The 19567-nt window shown below is 39.4% G+C and overlaps 1 protein-coding gene across 2 annotated transcripts; it reads right to left on the reverse strand.

Annotated features, from left to right (window-relative positions):
• LOC109041020 (uncharacterized) lies at positions 1-18850 on the reverse strand. 2 transcript variants are annotated; one of them, XM_072301668.1, is made up of 5 exons: positions 18646-18850; positions 13055-13218; positions 5477-5697; positions 4468-4648; positions 1-3451 (listed from the first exon to the last, which is right to left on the reverse strand). In XM_072301668.1, exons 2-5 carry the CDS (start codon positions 13065-13067, stop codon positions 2991-2993), a joined length of 876 nt encoding a protein of 291 aa, XP_072157769.1. In that variant the 5' UTR covers positions 13068-13218; positions 18646-18850; the 3' UTR covers positions 1-2990. The 2 variants fall into 2 exon arrangements, with proteins under 2 accessions (XP_072157769.1, XP_072157768.1); XM_072301667.1 differs by having other exon boundaries at positions 4468-4651; positions 18646-18841.
• Between the last annotated feature and the right edge of the window lie 717 nt (positions 18851-19567).

Consider the following 19567-nt stretch of genomic DNA (forward strand, 5'->3'; position numbering starts at 1 on the left):
AGCCAGAAATAATGCATGCACATCTAAACAGTATCTTCAGTTGATAAATAAATTAAGAAACTTATCTACTACCCTGTCCGAAAATTGGCACGCAGCAGTTTTTTCCAAAAAAAAGAAGAAGAATAAAAAAATCGGAGTTTTCGAAAAGCTGCAATCTAGAGGTTTTAATTCTTCGACTTCAGCTATCGTTACATGTATATCATTGGAAGCCCAAAATGGCGACAGTAGGTAATGGAATTTAAATAACGGAACATCTTCGTTAGAGGTGCACACATCGTCAAATATTGGATTTATTTTTTATCAATTTCATATTTCTAATGTACATTTAAATAAATCTTCACTATATTCAATGTAAGAATTGATTTCTACAGATTATTTATTTGTATTGAAAGGAATGAAAAGAACATGAACAAATAAAGAACTTACATCTACATCTAAAATAAATGGTAACTAATTTAAAATGTACAATTTTTTCTTACAAATACACCTCCTGCTCATTATACAATAAGGCGGGCCAAAATAAAAAATTCTCTGAATCGTTCGGAGCTAGAAGGGTTATTTTTTAAGGGTAAAAATTATGAATATTCTTCCAAATCGCATGAAAAGTTTTTAATTTTCTGAGGTTCCGAATCGAGTAGTTTCATTTTGGTCCCCTCTAATTTCGTCATTTTTTCGTGAGAATCGTAAACCCCATTTTTGCAGCAACTTTGCCAAGTACAAAGTTGTTCTGCGGCTTAATAGATGGAAAATTACATGGTGAGGTGTTTAACAACCTCGTAAGGTATCGACAGAGGCGGTTCCAGCAATTTGGCAACACCAGATTTCCTTCATTTAAACCCATGCTAAATAATCGATTCGGAGCACCTGGCTCCTCCTCGAATCGACACATATCCATAGGTTTAAATAGAGAAAATACAATATTGCCAATTTGCTGGATCCGCCAATGGGTATCGATTTCAATATCTAAAGCACGCGTCATTTCTTGAAAATGTACGAGGGTCGTCAAGTGAGGTATCCTGTTAATTTTCTCGCGAATCAATATTGCTATAAAAAAAGTAATTGCACCGTTTAATTCAGTATACTCCCAGCTTTAGTTTCAACCTGAGTTTTTTCTTTCTTTTCTCCCTCTCTATATTTTTTTTTTTAAAAAAAAAATTGGATCAAAACGCAGAAATCACTGCCAAGACTTGAACGCTGCTCCATAAAAGTAGGCGTACCGACAAGCAGGAGTTGCTTGACGCATGGAGACGTTTTTATTTAAAAAAAAATTTAACCATGGTGAATAACCACACAAGGGATCGCCAAGACGGCAAAATTCAGGAATCACATCAAAGACTTTAACGCTGCGCCGGAAAAGTAGGCGTACACTACGTCCCAAGTAGCAGTGATCGCGATAAATAGCGATTTTATCGGTTGATCATCGCGATTATATCGGTGGCAATTTATCGCAATATTATCGAATAAAAAATTGCGATTTATGGCAAGTAAATCGCTATGCATCGCAATTTTTTGTTCAATAAAATTGGGATCAATTTTCGTCGATAAAATCGAGATTAAATCGCCATATATACCGATTTTTGTTGCGACAATATCGCGATAAATTGCCGGGCGATAAAATCGCGTTTTTGTTGCAACAAGATCAAGGATAATCGCTCAGATGTTGATGATCTTAGCGATTTTATCGCCGACAAAATCGCAACAAATCCCGATTTTTCCGTTGAAAAATGCTACTTGAGGTACAGACAAACGCAAGTTGCTTGACACAATACATGGAGACATTATCAGTTAAAGGGCCGTCCTCAAATTACGTCACATGAATGGGGGGGGGGGGTGGAGAGTCTGGAGGTGAGTGACAAGTGGGTGAAAAGGAGGGAAGGGGTCAAGCAAAAGTAACATCATCGTATCTGACATATAGGGTTATATCTTGTAAATTCAAAAACGCAGAATGTCTGAACATGTGTGAAGTAAGGAGCTTGAGAGCAAAAGTTCAATTTCTGCAATACTTCAGAACCAATCAAAGTTCAAGTTTTACAGAAAGACAAATATATGAAAATACAATAGAATAGAGGAGGATAACATAAAGTAAAAGTAAAAAAATGAGGGTGTTTCAAACTTTTGCTACATAGGTATAACACATTAATTCCGATGTAAAATGGCTGAAATTGGCTGATGTCAAATGGCAGCCTTGCCATAGGTTTACAAAGTTGCACCAGGTGAAAGCTTACATGGTGCCTAAGCTGTTTATCAAACAACTTAAATGGACATGTTGCATGTGTGAGGAATTTACGATTTGACTGTTGATTCTTACGTAAAAGTTCGTGAGAAACACGATGGTGCCACTGGTTTTCTCTGAAATCAACTCCCAAGCTCAAAAAAAGCTCTCAAGTTGAGGCCAAAATGGAGGGGATATCCCACCCTACCCCGAGAGTTCACCTCTACATCAAAACAAACTCTCCATGCAAAGATAGGGAGCAAATACATTGTCAGGGCTGCTACTTTATTTGGGGACTTCAAAACTGAAAACACGGCAACCCTGTTAATGTATTTGTTCCCTATTTTTGCATGGAGAGTTTGTCTTGATGAAGAGGTGGACTCTCAGGGTAGCGTGGGATATCCCCTCCATTTTGGCCTCAACTTGAGGGCTTTTTTTGAGCTTTGGAGTTGATTTCAAAAAAAGCCAGTAGCACCATCGTGTTTCTCGCCAACTTTTACTTATGACTCAACAGTCAAATCGCAAATTCCTCACATATGCAACATCTCCATTATTGAATCCGCATGCGTAGAGGCTGTCGTCCTAGTTTTAATCCAAAATAAAAAAAACTGCCAAAATTTGTGACTTACTTGATCCGATAGGTCACACGCCAATGACCCGGAATCCTGGACCGACCCCCTTAAAGGAGATAGACCTCGCCCTACGCTAGACAAGAGGGGGGGAAAAAACTTAACTACTTGATGACTAGAGGTACAATTTCAGTTACTTCGTGAAGAATTTACGTCTTTTCAGCTCCTTCCTCGGGGCCGCTGGTGAGGAGACATGTGCACTGCTTGTCCAGGAGCAGACCGCACGGTGGACAAGAAAGAAGGAAGGATTGGATAGCGGCCGACGCCGCAGGGTACGAGAGACTACGGGGTCTCGCCACATCCCTGTCCCTGTCTCCATCCGCGCTCAACCTTTCCGATTCGGTTCCGTCGTTTTTCAGAAGTTCCTCGATCGTGAACGAGTGCCTTTTGGGTTTGACGTCCATCTCCCGTGAGCAGACACCACCTCCTTCTACAGACTTGGAGCGCCAGTTGAACTTCAGGTCGAAATTGGCCGCCAGCGAATCTTTGACGGTCGGATCGTCGTAGGATTTTGTGCTTTGATGTTGTTGCAACAGACTCAGTTGCTTCCGATTGCATCCGTTGAGACGTTGTTTGTAGATGGATTCGTCGTCGTGGTTTGGGGCATCAACTGAAAAATGAAAAGGTTGAATTGAATAGTCTAATGTTTTTCTCATATTTTTCAAGATTTGATTCGCTTTTTATGGGCGGAACTAGATGGGGGAGACCGGCAACGGCACACAGTGGATCGAGTTAATGGGAGAGGTCGGACAAAATTTGGAAACTTTAAAAACTTATAACTCCGTTAATATACAAAACATTGAGGTTTTAAAAGTAGCTCCATTGGTTTCCTCGAGAAATTTTCTTTTAAAAGCACCCCTTGAAATGTAAAATATGACAAAATGAACATCAAAATTTGCAGTTTTAGCCAAAAATGTCATGACCGATTACTCTGATTGATCTGAGCCACAGTGCGGCAGCCCTCTCCCTCCCCAGAAATTGATTGGGCCTTTCCCGTGGAATGTACGGGATTTTGCTGAGTAGGTGCGTGACATATCTTTCATTTTTGAGCAATTAATTATTGAATCAATTTTCTGCTCAAACAGCTCAAAATTGCCCCTGAGTTGACTCAAATTTTCAAAATTTCCCTGGAACTTAGAGAGCTCCCGAGTTCCAAAGAAACTTACTGCTTTTTAATGTTCTTTTTATTTTATCTATGCTTCAGTTGTGACAAACAACGCAGAGCTAATCTCTTTGACGGTGGTTAAAGTCGGAAATGCATACCTCCATTATACACGTTTAAAAGTTTCGAGCGCTGTTTTATTACCGCGTTAAGCAGAAAGAAACCAAGTCACATCAGCAATTGTCAAATTTAATTGGGCAATTCAACTTTTTACAAAAGAACGTCTGTGCGGTACCTTTGAAAATTTTAAGGAATTTGCTTCGTACCATGCATAACATTCACTTCAATTTGCACTAAAATTCGCGCAATCATTTTCGTGTAAAAAATTGAATTACCCAATTTTAAATTTGGCAATAACTGATGTGACTTAATTCCTTTCTACTCAACGTGGTCCAATTTTTAAAGCAAGAGCCAAGCAAAATGTTTCCTTGCATTTCTCTAAGAACATTTCTATGATATCTTACCTATAAGCGGTGAGCATGTGTTGGTCGTGCGGAGAATGCGATTGACCGAACTGACACTGGGTACTCCGCAGGGATCGCAAACCCTTTGAGTCAGCAGCCGATCCCGAATTTCCCAGGCGAACAAGCTCGGGTTGTCCTGCTTGCACCTTACTATTTTTCGCACCACTGTTTGAGTTGTCACCTGCTGAAAATCACAGAAAGATATACGATTTTCCAATACTTGAGGATATTCCATGAAGGCGGTTATGATACAGTTATCATATCAGGTAAGTACCCACAAACTGTCTTAAAGCATAGTGTACTCTCAATAATTTGGAATTCAAAGAGACAAGGGATGTTTTCCCAATCATCAAGGTTTTGAAGTAAGATGAGATCGAAGTATGAAGAATCTGCTCGGAGACGATAAAGAAAGATAGTCTTGATACTTAGATTCTGAACGTGCCCAACGGTCCATTACCTATGCATACTCCGGGTCTAAACGGTCTAAACAACTTTTTCGAATTGTAGGATGACTCAGCGGTTTCATTTTAAATTATTGGGGGTCAGACAGTTCAGACAGCGTCAATAATTTCAATTACATAGAGAGTTTTTCACGAAACTTTGAATTGTGAGCAGCCTCTTGCGCACAGACCACTTCTAACATTTAATACCTATACGGGAGACAATTCTTCGAACGTTAGAGTTTTTCTAGGGGATCGACTATTATTTCGCATTGAAGAGGTCCGAATTAACAAAATCACATGGTGCCAGCTCAATATTCTGCTGAGACATTCGAAGTACTACATGTATGCGCCGCAGGCAATCAGCGATTGCCGCAGGTTGGGTAGGCAGCTAAATAAATACTGCGTGACAAAAAGCGCGAAGCATGAAGGGAAAATGAAGGCATCCGTCCTAAACCGGTATCACATGATTTTATTTTGGTCCGCTTTTTTGAGATCGAGAAAGGGGTTTGCCTTAAGGTTCAACAGATATTTGACTGAAATCTGAGGGGGAGAAAAAGTTGAAGTACCTTGGTCTTACTGCCACCGATGGATCCAGGCCGAATAGAGCCAGTTTCGTAAAAGCGTGTGAGGATTTTCGAGACGCAGCCATGAGAAACGAGGAGTTGGCGAGAAATATCGCAGGGACGGACCCCCATCAGTGCAAGCTCAACGATCCGACGGCGAACACAGTCCGGCAAGGGACGCCCATTTACGAACACTCCGCCTAGTTGATTCACGCCTGCTTGACCTGCACAAAATTAAAAAACGTTAACAAAATTTACCAAAAAAAAAGCCTCAAAATATATAAATGGTGAAATAACCGAACCACGGGTCTTGATTGCCATGTTTAAATTTCCACTTAAATTTTATTTTTTCAAAACAATATTGCTTGCAAGTTTAGAGCGAAATTCTCAGAGGAAGAGCAGAGGAAAATCATTCAAAATTCGTGAAAAATTATGACCATGGCTTCTTCAAGAAAATCCAAAAATCGAAAGAATTCCAATTTGGAAAATTTGCCTCGGTAAATTATATTTTCACCGGAAAACTTACAGGATTGCAAAATCTCTACAATCTAGTGATCTAGGATTGCAATCTCGCGGTGTGCACTGTTTGCAAATGGTGCACACCGGGGTAGGTAGGTTCGATACCAGGAGATTACGACTTTCCAACGACTTGCGCGCACCGTGGTTTACGCGCAATGCATGTAGTATCCTGCAGACTTGTAAGGCGCTACTATGCCTTGCGCGCTTCGTACTGTACGCACAATGCATGAAGTATCATGCGGTCTTGTAAGGCGCTACCTAGGCCTGCGGTGCGCGTCACTGCCTGTGTTCAACCCGATTATTTGAACTTGCAGCGTCAGCGGTTTTCAAATTATGATTTTGAAGTTTTTGTGCAGTTTGCAGTTTGTTGGAATCATTGTCATTTCAAATGGTACAATATTAAATTAAATCCAACTAATTTTCTTCTCTTTATTTACATATTTTTATACACATAATTCTGAATAGAAACATGCAAGTGCAAGGGCGACCACTCCCTCTTGTCCCATACGCAACTGTCACCGATTTTTACCAACAATTTCGAACTTTTTAGACCAATTTTCCACTTAAATTCCAGAATTTTTTCCCTTCGTCCAATTTTGAGGAGAAACAGCGATTTCCCAGCATCGACGCAAGACACGCCCTAGCAGATGCGCCTAAAAATGTGGGAGGGCAAAGCTACAATAGCACGGGGCAGTAACTCATTTTTTGACTTCGCAAGGGCTTGATGACACCGCTTCACTAAATAGACTTTGGACTACTCTTTGTCACTAGAAACTATTATTTGGACTGCGTTAAACAGAAAGGAACCAAGCCACATCAGCTATATTGCCAAATTTAAAAGGGTAATTTAATTTTTAACATGAAAACGGTTGTGCCAATTTTTATGCAAATCTCCATGAATTTTTTGCATATGGCGGAGCAAAGTCCTTAAAATTTTCAAACAAATCTACATGAACGTTCTCTTATACAAAATTAAATTGACAGCTAAATTTCGCAATAGCTGATGTGGCTTGGTTCCTTTCTGCTCATCGCGGGCCATTACTGGCTCATCCATAGAGACACTTATCCGTATGGAGAAACAATTGACTCATATGTTATTTCTAAAGTGAGTCAAAAATAGTAATTCCTAATCGCAAAATGCAGTCTAATTCATATCCGGGCATCCGTTGAAGACACTTGTCCGGTCGATCAATTAGATGGCCAGCATCGGAATGCCGTCTTCGTCACAGAGAATTCGATCGACGAGCAGCTGGAAATGCACACGACTGCACGCCGGTCGCCGCCGGTGTCACGAAACCCATCCGGGACGCCAAAAACTTGTCCTCGTATCAATTTACCCCTTATTTTTTTGTCGGATTTCGCGGCGCTGGTAATTCCTCCGCGACAGGCATAAATTAAAGGGCACAGATGTTCCGCTTGCACTTATCGCCATCTTGACTCGTGTCACTTACCACTAGTGATTCGCTCGAGATACTCGCAATTAAAGGCACGCTGCGCTTTTTTTCACCGGCTTAGTTGCCAGATTGACTAAAACCCGACCGAAAATATTGCGTCCTGGTGGATTTTTCGCGTTCGGGCCGGCAACGTTGCCTCCGTGGCGTGTGGATGCGACAATGGTCACTGGTCAATCGCTCTGGTTGCTTTCCGGCCTTAGCCCTTGCTCTATGCCGTCCTAAGGAAAAACGCAGTATCAACATTCAAATGTTGCCAAATTTAATCTGTAAAATACAATTTTATTGATAATTTGAGAATTTTTCTCTTTATTAAGAACGTCTTTGGTTGAAGTGCCCGGAAGGCTTGCAATTCTGCTAAGATTTTTCTACCTACTAAGTTTTTTTTTTTTTTTTTTTTTTTTTTTTTTTTTTTTTTTACAAACTACATACCTATCCAAAAGCTTAGGCATGTATTTTCCCAAAATAAAATTTGAATTTTTCTTCGTTTTTCTATAGAAAAATTTGGCTGTCAAATAAGTTTTTGAAAATTGCGCCGGAACCTGCACAATCCAAGCAGCACTTCAAGCCTTGGCAGCCATTTTTCCGAAAATGTTTTCAATTTTTAATTTGAATTTTATTTACAATTTTTTTTTGTGTAAAGAAAATATTCAAGGAAAGTACTATAGTCCACGCTAAATAAGTTTACGCACCTCTAGACTGAGACATAGATCCGCAATCTTGAGTCTTCCATTTACTTTACGCATGTTAAAGTGGCGTCAGACGATTTTCTGTCGCAGTCTAGAAATTCGTAATCCTATTTATGGCGTGGCTTTTAGCAAATTTTTTCGAACTTAAATATTTTTCAGGGAAAAATTTGGCAACATGCGAACGTTAATACAGCTTTCTTCCTTAGCATGGTAATATTAATGCACTTCATCGCAGTTTCGGTATATTTGACCGTATTTCTGCCAAACGGAACTACGTGCATTATGACGTGAGCCCTGTTATGCATATATTCTTACGGGTCTCAGGGCTCATTCTTAATGCACATAGCTTCGTTCGGCAGAGATACGTCCATTTGACCGTTGCCGGCCGTTCAAGTTTTTGTGAAACCAGTTCGACGCGCGCGTGTTGGTTCCCGCAAAACGTCAGTTTTTTCCCTCGAATGACTTATTTCGAAGTGGACGAGAACGAGACAGCGCACCTGTTTTCAGTCCTTTTGTGCACTTTGATAGAAATAAGTAAATAAAAATCTCTAAGTTTGTGAAAAAATAATTATCAAGAATGAAAGACTAATTATTCCTACCATGTAATTGAACGTTTTGCGCGGATACGAAAGAACAGTCTACGAAAGCGTGCTTGTGGGCAACTGATATTTTCTTGACACAGCAAGATTTTCTGGCGTCTCTACAACATATCCTGCTAATATTATTTTTTTCATCATAGTTCTTATTAAGATAATGGGAATCATCTTTGCCCCCATTGGCTATCTTGCAAGTTGGCAACACTGTTTTTTTATTCAATTTAAATGTATGTTAAACAATCGATTCTAGCAGCCGGTCATACCTAACATCGATATATATTCAATGGGTTTAAATAGAGTATCAACACTTAACAGTGTTGTAAACTCGCCGGAATCGCCACTGGTTGTCCCGATGGGATTTTGGCTACCGCGCCATAAGAGTGCAATTGGGACAACAGGATTTTCAGCTGTCTCAAAAAGAAATCTGACCAGGAAAACACTGATTGGACGTCCTATGACTCACAGGACGTCCAATCAGTCGCCTCATAGGCTATGAAGCGACACGACTAAGCTTTTTCTGCGCACAGAGACCTTTTTTAAATTTTTTTCATGTAACTTCAAAGCATAAAAGGAGGAGAGTTGAGAGTTCATTTCTGTGATCTGCGACTTTGCGATCTCTATGGTGGAACTCACGTGAAAACCGTTTTTTTATAATGAAAGTTATTTATAATACGTATATTCGTATAAAGATACACGTAATCCTCGAAGCTTTGATTTAAAGTGTTTCCCAACATAAAGATACGAGTCATTCAAGTATAATATTTAGACACTGTGGGTATTGACGGCAGTTTATTTACTATTATTTTTAGTATTTTTTCGCACCGTGTCTACAGTTCAACTAGGAGACTTTAACGAGTGATGAGCAAAATTTCAAACACAAACAGATCTGCTAAAATGTGATCGTTTTTGAAAGATAATTTAAATCAGCAATAACATGAGGTCCGTTCTTGTTATATTCGAGGTGATTCTGCACAAAGTTTATGAGCATGAAAGCGTGAGTATAAGTGTTTTTAAATTTTTGCCTTATGAATTCTTGACCCACTAAAAATGAGCCCCTTTTCCGAACAGACGCGCGTGTCTTGACCACCGGAATGTTCCTATGAGCACACCGAGAAAGAGTTTTGTTTTAAAGAAGTTGAATTTTAATCTTTAAAAATCTTCTTACGTAAGAATTAAAAAATGTTATTGAATAATTCTATAGAAACAACTCGGGCATTTTTAGCTCTGGTAAACCCTTTATAAACTGCAACAAAGATGTTTAAATTATTTAATTTCAAAAGTAAGAAAGAGAGACATTTTATAATTTTTTTGAAAAATCCAGTTTTCAAACCGCTTTAAAGGGTAAAATAATATTTAATAACTATGTATTATCATATATATTCAAACATATTTTCACACTTTTTCTTAGGAATGTTTTTAAAATGATTTAAACATTACTTTATAAAACATATGAAACACGCCTGTATGTAGCCATATCTTATCTTTTGAAACATTTAGAAGCTGTTTTTAAAATGCTTTAGGTATTTCTCCATTTTAAAAAGCATCTATGTAGTACTTTATTTTCGTGGGAGATTTTTTAAAAACATCTTTTACGCGTCAGTGTGCTGCTTTGAATCGGAAAGGTTTGTTTGAAGCTCGTCTGCTGCAGGATATACAACTTATAGGGCACCCAGTGTGGGACATCAAGCAGGTGCATGAGTTAGTTAGCGGTCGCATCGATGCAAGTATTTTTTTCTTCTCTTTTTAGGAGCTGCTTTATTTAATGCGAGTTTGATTAGCTGACTGCACACAATGAACAGCAAGAATAAGCGGTGACCACAATCGGCAAATAACATACTCGTATCCCGGTAAAATTTCACCGTCGTCATTTATTGTTCTAATGAGTTCTTTTTAATCAATTATCTATCTATACTATAAGCTCCGAGACCTCCTAATTTTGCGAAACTGGTAACGCTTAGTTCCAGCGTTCTACCGGGCCGATTTTCATGATTTTTGCGGCTATCGACGGACAATTGTCTCTAGATAAGCCAACTCTTTTCAGATTTTCGAAATATGGCCCAGGTTTTTTTATATTACGTGGTAAAGTTGCGAATTCTCCCATTTAAACAATGTAAATTTATACTTTTTGTCATAGTTCGTTTGAGCGTTCTACCGGGCCGATTTCCATGATTTTTGCGTAAATCGACAGGTAATTGGCCCTAGATGAGCCCGCTTTAATCAGATTTTGGAAAAAGGACCCAGGTTTTTTTAAAATCACGTTATAAAAGTGACTGAGTTTACAGAATGCTCCGGTACTGCTACCGCTATGCGCGGGAGGATGCGCAGTGGTCGAGGAGGTTGCGCAGTAGCTGTGTAGCCCGCGTATCAGCTAGAGTACCTGTATAGGGAGAGTAGCGACAGATCTGAAACTCCGAAAGTCCATCAGGCCTTCACCGATGCCTCCGCGAATAAAGTTAGGGCCCAAAAGAGCAGCCAACCTATGAATTTCCAATGTCCAGAGCGATTTACAAATACAATTGTTACGAACCGTCGTTTAGAAAGCATGTATTTGGTTTACTTTTTGCATAAATTTACTTATTTTTGCGAAAGAACGCTCATTTATGTACATTCTTAGCCATCTTGGTTAGAATTGAAATCCGTAGGCTGGCAGTGAAATTTTGTGTGTTAGAAGTTGCTCAGAAGGGTGGCTGCACTTTTGGGCCCTAAGCCCTCCATGAACCGATCTGTCGCTACTCTCCCTATACAGGTACTCTAGTATCAGCTCTACACTTATCTACACTAGATTCGCGCCGAGTAGCTCCCGTCGAGCGGTGGCCGAGCGGTCTAAGTCGTCGAATGTGTGCATATTGTATTCGATGTGGGTTCGATCCCCAATTTATAATATTTTAATCATTACCTGACTATCATTGTTCATTGTTTTACTGCAATATTTCATCAAGCAGTCATTCCAAAACGCGTCCTTTTAATTTTAAAGTAATTTTAAGTAAAGTTTAAAATTAAAGTATACCTTATATCGTAATTTTTTAGGGTAAAAATAAAACTTACGCTGATAGGAGGGTAAAAATAGGGCCGCGAAGCGGCCCATTGATGGCGCGGAGCGCCTTCAGGGGGCTGGGCCGCGTAGCGGCCAGGGGGCGTAGCCCCCTAGTTTTTTATTGTCATGTGTGGTGGTATCAATTCCTTTTCACAAGTATTTTTGAGGTATTCAAAATCTCCCTTGACGCGAGGCTTGACCTTAAAAAATGGTGCTGAATTGTTTTTGCAGAAGCCGCGTTTCTCTGCTCATCTACTCTGCTCAAAAATAGTTATCGATATCATCGATGAAGAGTTCATATGAAACTAGGCTACTAAATTTAATGTATAATACTTTTCCCTCGAGGTTGGTCCGATGTAAAACTACCAATGCACTTTAAATGGATGTAATCCATAGCCTGATATGCAATCCTTTAAAACCCAATCGGATTTTTTGAGTCACACAACGAATGATTAAATTATTATCGCGGTGCAAAATATTAGATACTTGTTTCAAGTTTTTTTCACCAAAAAGCAATGTAATGGAAGTCCTTAAAATTGAAACTTCTCTAGATAAAAGCGTGGTTCATACACAGCTTTTTGTCAACAAAGTTATTGAAGATTCCCTCTTAGTATTGACGCACTGTGACCTCGTAGCTAAAGCACTGTGCGTTTGATTGATTATGACGAGACTGAAAATATCTGCTCGATTAAGGAAATATCTAGGAAAAAGGCAAGTAACGATAAAACGCCCTTCAAGAAAAACGTAAGTGGGAACTTTTACCATTTGTTTTCTGACCGCTACTGAGAGTGACTTGTATTCGAATGCAGTCCTTTTGATTAAAATGTGTACATCTTGGAATGACTTTTGACTATTTCTTTTGTCATTGGCAGTGGTAGTGGGCGGAATTTTCGGAAATCCTAGGTTATTATGCGCCCTCCCGAAAATGGTCACAGATCTTTGTGGGTTCTTGTGGTAAGGTGCACAGTTAAGGAGTTATTACATATTTTTTTAGGCATAAAAACCGAAATCACTATCCAAATTTTATTATTTTCGAGTGGCAGCCCGCTATGGAGGTGGTTCAGGTAAAAAATGCCAAATGACCCTTTTGACCCATGAATAATTCTGGTGATTCTGTCATTGAATACAAATAAAATGGTCTTCTGGCTCGAAAATTGACGAATCCATCCGAAAAATTGTACACGTATACACAGTGAAGTGCTGAGAGTCCAAGAATATTATTTTTGGCAAAAGAGCACATGAAGTCTCCGAAAAGTTCCTCAGTGACGATAATATTATTAAGAAGATCTTACCTGTATGTGGCATGTCAGTTTTCCTTGTTTTCCAGAAGAAACTAGATGTGGATTGTATTCGTTTAAGAGACTGCCTTCGACTAGATTCGAGTTCCTTTTTTCAACTTTCAGCCAAAATGGATAAACTATGAATCTGCAACAAGGGAGCCGAAAGTTGTAAACACCTGGAAAATGTATATAAACATTGTTAAATTCAATAATATTGAGCATTAGTTTTCATCTTACTATATTATCAAATCCTGAGCTTTCAAAACAAAAAAGATTTTGGGCGCGCTGTCCTAAGGTTATTGTTAGTGCAATATTGCGATACGATGCGCGTTGGTTTGTGCAAGGCGCTTCGAGCAACTATTTCGACCTAGAGGAGTTGCACAGTATCAAATGAAAATGAAGGCGCAACAAAGTATTTCAGGCGATTCTGCGACTCGCATTTTTTTTGGTACTGTTTAACTTGCGTTTGATGTGTGAGGAGTCTTTCAATTAATACTGAATATGAAATTACCAAGGAGCATACACCTCCGAAGCGGTCCTACCTCCAGAATGCGCTTCGCGCCTTCAGTCGGCCTAAACTGGAACATTTTAACTCAATAAATGAAAAAGTTATGACGTTTTGAGCGTTAATTCCTTTTGTCCATTCTGGTATGAATCAAATTAATACCATGAGTAAGAAAGATAGTATGTTCAATGGTAGTGTTCAATGTTCAATGTTCTATTAGTATGTTCAATGCAAAGGAAAGAAAGTGCAACTTATTTGACTTTAATTGCAATAAAGTCCAGTGTGGCTCCTTCAACCAGTGAGTATACAACACACACAACCCTCAATTAATTTCAAGATGCAATTTATTAGAACCATGTGCACTTGAGATTTTAAAACTCTGCGATAGAGATACGCTCACACTTAGGCTATCGATTTACTTTTACGATGGGCCTTAGACATGGCGCCCAGATGCCACCGCTCATCGGATATCGACAGTTAAAGCACGAACCCACGTGTCTCTATTTGAACGTTGTAGACTTCCGCAGTAATATTTTTTTTTATTTTTTTTTTTTATTTATTTATTTATTTATTTATTTTTTTTTTTTTTTTTGGCAAACTAGTCGATGTAATTTCTTGAAAACTTCCTCTATTTATCTTCTCCATCAGTAGAATATTCTGTATAAATTTCAAGCTTTAAACGATAAACCTGACCTGTTCCTCTTCGAAAAAATAAACTAGGAGTAGAGATTTTGAAACACACGTAGTGTCGTACTGCAGCCATCGATTTGCACCCAAAGCTCAGCTAAAAGGGGTAGGCGATTTTCCCACTTACTCTAAACTTAGCGGATTGGCGCCAGACCAGACAAAATATCGATGGCCAAAGTTTGAGAACACAAATCTCCGTTTGCGATGATGCAGACTTCCCGTCATACTTCATTTTTACTTCGGAAAACAAACCAAGAAATTTCTTGAAAATGTTCTTAATTTTTCCTCTCTTTTAAAATGCTCTGCTCAAGCTTTAAAGCTAGCTTGTTTCTCTTCGAAAAACTGAAGTAGGAACGGAGATTTTGAAACATCGCAATAGAGATACTTGGTGTCGCACATACTTTAGCCATCGACATGCATTCAAAGCTCAGCTCTCAGGGGTAGGCGATTCTCCCACGAAACTCAACGGCTCGGCGCTAGGCCGGACACGCGGGCGGGTGTACGGCTGGTTGCGAGACCGGATTCGGCAGGAGAAGAAGGATTACAACTTGTTATCTGTCGGTGAACACTAATGAAAACTAAATCGACCTAATCTGCTCGCTAAGCGATCGTCAATTACGCGACACTTCGGCCCTCCGCGACGAAGGGCTCGTCACCCCTCCGAGGGATCTCAGCGCGCGTGCCTTACCCTGACTTTTGACAGCCCCTGATTGTTCTTGTCAGGGATACCCGAGCCACGTCCGTCATCGGCATTGTTGTTGTTTGTCGGGGAGTGATCAAATTATCGGGTTATTTAACCATAATCGTGTGATCGCAACCTCTCAGATTTGAGCTTAAACGTGCGTACGCACTGTACAAACCCCCTCCCTCTCTTACTCTCGACTAGATTGTTGTAGCATCACGGTGTGAGCTTTTAAGCTGTATGTGGTTCTTCAGCACTTACCCAATAGAACGATTTGATAATCGACCAAGCAATTAATTTATGATTTCTGGACTTTAGTATATTCCTTTAAAATTTCCTAGAGTGACATTACGCCGTGGTCCGCTAGGTATATTTTTACACAAAATTTGACCCGAAAATGTTTTGAAATAACTTCTAAATCCTAAGTAAATATCGAAAATCGAAAGTCAAAACGATAATGTTCATTGTCTGTTTTAATTGCTCTCAAATTTTTTTTATTACAAAGACTGGTTACCGACCTCCAGCATTAGTGTTTAACAGAGAAGAAATAAACTAGAAAAATTGCTGACGATAAAAAACTTGGAAAAAGTAATATAAACTACTCATAATGTTTCAATCAAAGAGAGTTCTCCGTCAAATTTCCCGTTGCTGTGCCGAGAGTCCCAATTATAGTATCTCCTAATATGGCTGAGCTTATGGTTGGAATTGGTAAGGTACTGAGGGTAAACGTTGTTTTAATTCAACCGGAGGCCAAGATTTTTAGTTCCGAAATATCTCGTCTGAATGGAATGTCATTTGGACCTTGAGATAAATTGTAAAAATCGTCAAATTCCAAAAAACAAAATTGAAAGGATGTTGGTTTAGTGATGGTAAAGTCCAGCTTAAGTAGTTAGCATACATCTATGTATACACTTGAATGTATTCTCACGCTTCTCAATTCTCATGTACAGCTTGATATGAATAAGAGGTTGCAGAGGGGACCACTTGCCGAAAGAAAATTATCCACGAGGTGCATAACCGACAATTCGCATGAAATCGTTTTTATGCTGCGCCTATACCTACATTTACCTGAGTATACGAAAATCCTACGCGCAATGATAGTCATCTATCCGAACAATTTCTACCTTTTTGGTGAGCATGATTGAATGCATTAGCTCGGTGAGGCATATTTGAAACAAAAGAATTTGCTTCCAAAGACAATGAGGAAAAGTTTCAATTACAGCTTTTTGATAACCGACTTGCAAATAGTGTACATATGAGGCACCTCGTTACCTTTTTTGCGAGCACTTGACCTTTTTCAATTTTATATTTTAATTCTCAATAATCTCTAAATGATAACACTGAAAAAATGTTATTCTTTGAGTGAAAACCTATTTATGTCGTCAATGGACCACTAGATAAGGTACGAATTTCAGCATTCTGATACATGTTTCTTAACCAAAATTTTACGTAAAACACGATACACTCAACGAAAATTACCGAAATTAACTCCTTACGAAGATATTTAATGATTCTTAATGCGTGAATTCAAACCACCCGCTCATGAAAACACAATGCTCTACGTGATTCACATCGCGCGCTAAACGTTATCATGACAGTCTCTGCGATATAAAAATCTGGCAACCTTAATCTTGACGCTTTGGCTCAGTTATAGCAAATTGCTAATAGTTTGAACAACACATGATGGGAAATGAACATTGCTCGATTGAGAAGCTTGCTGAAACCGTTGTAGTGGGCGATTTGACTCACGTAGAGTTTTGAGTTTCTTGTGTGTGGGCAGTTCAAATTTCTCGTAACCAATGTGAAATAAAAACGTTAATATCTTCGTTAGGAGTTGGTTTCCGTAATTTTCGTTGTGTGAATCGTTTTCCACGTGAAATTCTGGTTAAGAAACATGTATCAAATCGCTTAAATTCGTACCTTGTCTAGTGGTCCATTCTTTATTCTAATACTTTCAAATATTTCTAAGTTAGGTAATGGGAAAGTGATTGATTGCAAATTGTTTAAATATTGCCTGAATGTAACGTATATGCATGACACGACTGTGACGGTGACGGATAACGGATGGCCTGGGCCTCTTGTATAATAATTGGTCGAATTAATAATATGTACATCAAAAGCAATGATATAGCTTCGTCTATAATCTCGAATCTTATTTATACGCAAACCAAAATGTATAACAAGTAAAGACACCAACGGAAAAGAAGATTAACCCTCGCACGTGCATTCACCCTCCACGAGAGGCAGTTGAGGATGAGGAGACCCTACTTTTGAAACAATTGTAAAATTTTCATTTTTTCTACATGCATATCAGCTGCGTTTGCAGTGCAGCTTTGCGCTATGCGACATTGCGACACCCGATCGTCATTGCTCCTTATCCTCCCACAGCCGTATTTCATTCATTTGTAAATTCAGTTTTCCCGGTGAGAATTTTAGGCTGAGCATTTTCAAAAACCGAACCTCCGGGTAAGACAAACTGATTAAAAACGTCATGAGGCTTCCTTTCGCTTGACGCTGCCCAAAATTAAAGCACTGGGCGCAAAAAAGGCACTCCTCGATTCCGGTGTCTCACAATCTCCGCTAAGTTTCATCCATTACGATCAAACCAAGTGTAGGTACATGTAATTCGTTAAATCTTGTATTGAATTTTCTTTATGGTTTTACATGCTCTAAATGAAAAATAACAGAAAATTTGCCCAACAATCTACCTCTAAAATACAAATTTGCTGTGGAAATTTTGAAACACCGCAACCGAGAAATGCCTTTTTTGCACTTAACAAGTAGTATTTTTTAACGGAAAAATCGCGATATTTTAAAATTGAGTTGCTATTTTTTTTTTTTGGGGGGGGGGGTTGTTTGGCGATAAAATCGCTAGGATCATCGATATTTGAGCAATTATCCTCAATCTGGTCGCAATTTATCTCTATAAAATCGCGCTCGATAAAATCGACATTTTATCGCAATTTTTTCTCCGATAAAATTTCAACAAATCTCCATCGATAAAATCGCCATACATTCTCCGATATTGTCGCAACTTATCGCCATCACTGCTACTTCGGAATGCAAGTACCTATGGAGATCCTGAATCATATAAAACCATCTACAATCTGTAGAAACAAGGAAAATTGACTTGAGAATATTAACAACGTAGCTACAGCCAAATAACATGCGCATTTTATCAAATGAAATTGCGTTTTTACTATACGAAGCCTTTCAATCGGCTAAGATATTAAGCCCTAGTCATAGAACCATGCCGCAAATTGTATGTGCCAACTATGTATTAATTTTTTCTTCGTTTATTTTGCTGTCAATCAACCATGTAAACCTCTGTATTTACTAATAATTATACCTCTGATGATGATCTACCGACCGAAAGGCTTCAGGTAATAAAAATGTAATTTAATTTTATAAAATGCGCACACTGGAAAAAAACACATTGTATCTAGAGTCCAGACTCTTGAAAACATTGACAAGGAAAAGGACTCTTGATTCAATCAGATTTAAGCTTAAATCAAAAGGAAATCCGCTCAAATTAAGAGACTTGGTTCTTGATTTAAGCTTAAATCTGATTGAATCAAGAGTATTTTTTCTTGTCGATGTTTTTAAGAGTCTGGACTCTAGATCCAATGTGCTTTTTTTCCAGTGCAGTTATTTTGCTATAACTACCTTGTTATTATTTTCGTTTTTCCTAACTGCTAACTGCAACATGTTTGATTAAAACTGACTTACTTGGAGAGGGTGAGAGGAGCGAAGCTGGCTGCGACCGCCGTGGTACTGTTAGGGAGTCGCTTTTTGCCGCCATAGCTGAACGCGGATCCAAGAGCCGAACCGCCAATAGGAAGCGTAAGCCCGCCCCATCCACCCCATCCGCCGCGGCCCTTGCGCGTTCCGCGAACGTTAATTACCTCGCAAACTAATCGCCTTGCACCCGCTTCCCGGATCTTCTTCCAGCTCCCCACTTCGCGCTTTCCCCTTTTATTTAATTCGTCATCCGCGGTTCCAAAAGGGCGTATCTACACGTCGAGATGAGCCCGGAATAGCATCGAATCATACGGATAACAGAGCTCATCGTTAAGTGTGGTTACGCCCTTTTGTCGGAGAGTCTTCCCTCTCGATTTCCAGTGTCTCTTTTCCTCCCGCTGGATTTTCCTCTCTCGATCCGCTCCGACCATCACCAACCGTGCCTCCTTCCTTCCGCCGCGCTAAGGAAGAACGCCGTACGAACATTCAAGAGTTGCCAAATTTCCCTCGATAAAATGTTTATTTTTGAGGGTAGATATGAATATTTTTCCTTGAAATTTTCAGGAGCTTTAAGTGAAATTGCGAATAGAATTATCTGAAAAATTGAACGATAAATACTCAAAAGTTTACCAGGACATTTGAGTTTTATCAAAGGGTGTTTGGCAACGCCTGAAGGCTCATACGGCGTTTTGCCTTATAGCGCACGGCAGCCTTGCTCCTTGACTTTTTTTTCCTCCGCCCCCTTCAGCCACTTCTCAGTCATTCCCTCCCGTTGGAATTGTGTCGCTGCGGCTTAGCCGTGGTAATTGATTATGGCTGGCGATGATAAGACTCACCCTCCTCCCCGGACTGAAGTGGCCTTGAAAGAAGGTTTAATTAACGAAATCCAGCCGAGGAAATTTGCCCTTGT

This window comes from Bemisia tabaci, chromosome 6, assembly GCF_918797505.1.
Source record: "Bemisia tabaci chromosome 6, PGI_BMITA_v3".
NCBI classification, from domain to species: Eukaryota; Metazoa; Arthropoda; class Insecta; order Hemiptera; family Aleyrodidae; genus Bemisia; species Bemisia tabaci.

Coding starts and splice junctions, on each gene's coding strand:
- LOC109041020 (XM_072301667.1), bottom strand. Junction 4,652..5,476: donor TCGGTGGCAGTAAGACCAAG/GTACTTCAACTT, acceptor TGTGATTTTCAG/CAGGTGACAACTCAAACAGT. Junction 3,452..4,467: donor CACATGCTCACCGCTTATAG/GTAAGATATCAT, acceptor TTCATTTTTCAG/TTGATGCCCCAAACCACGAC.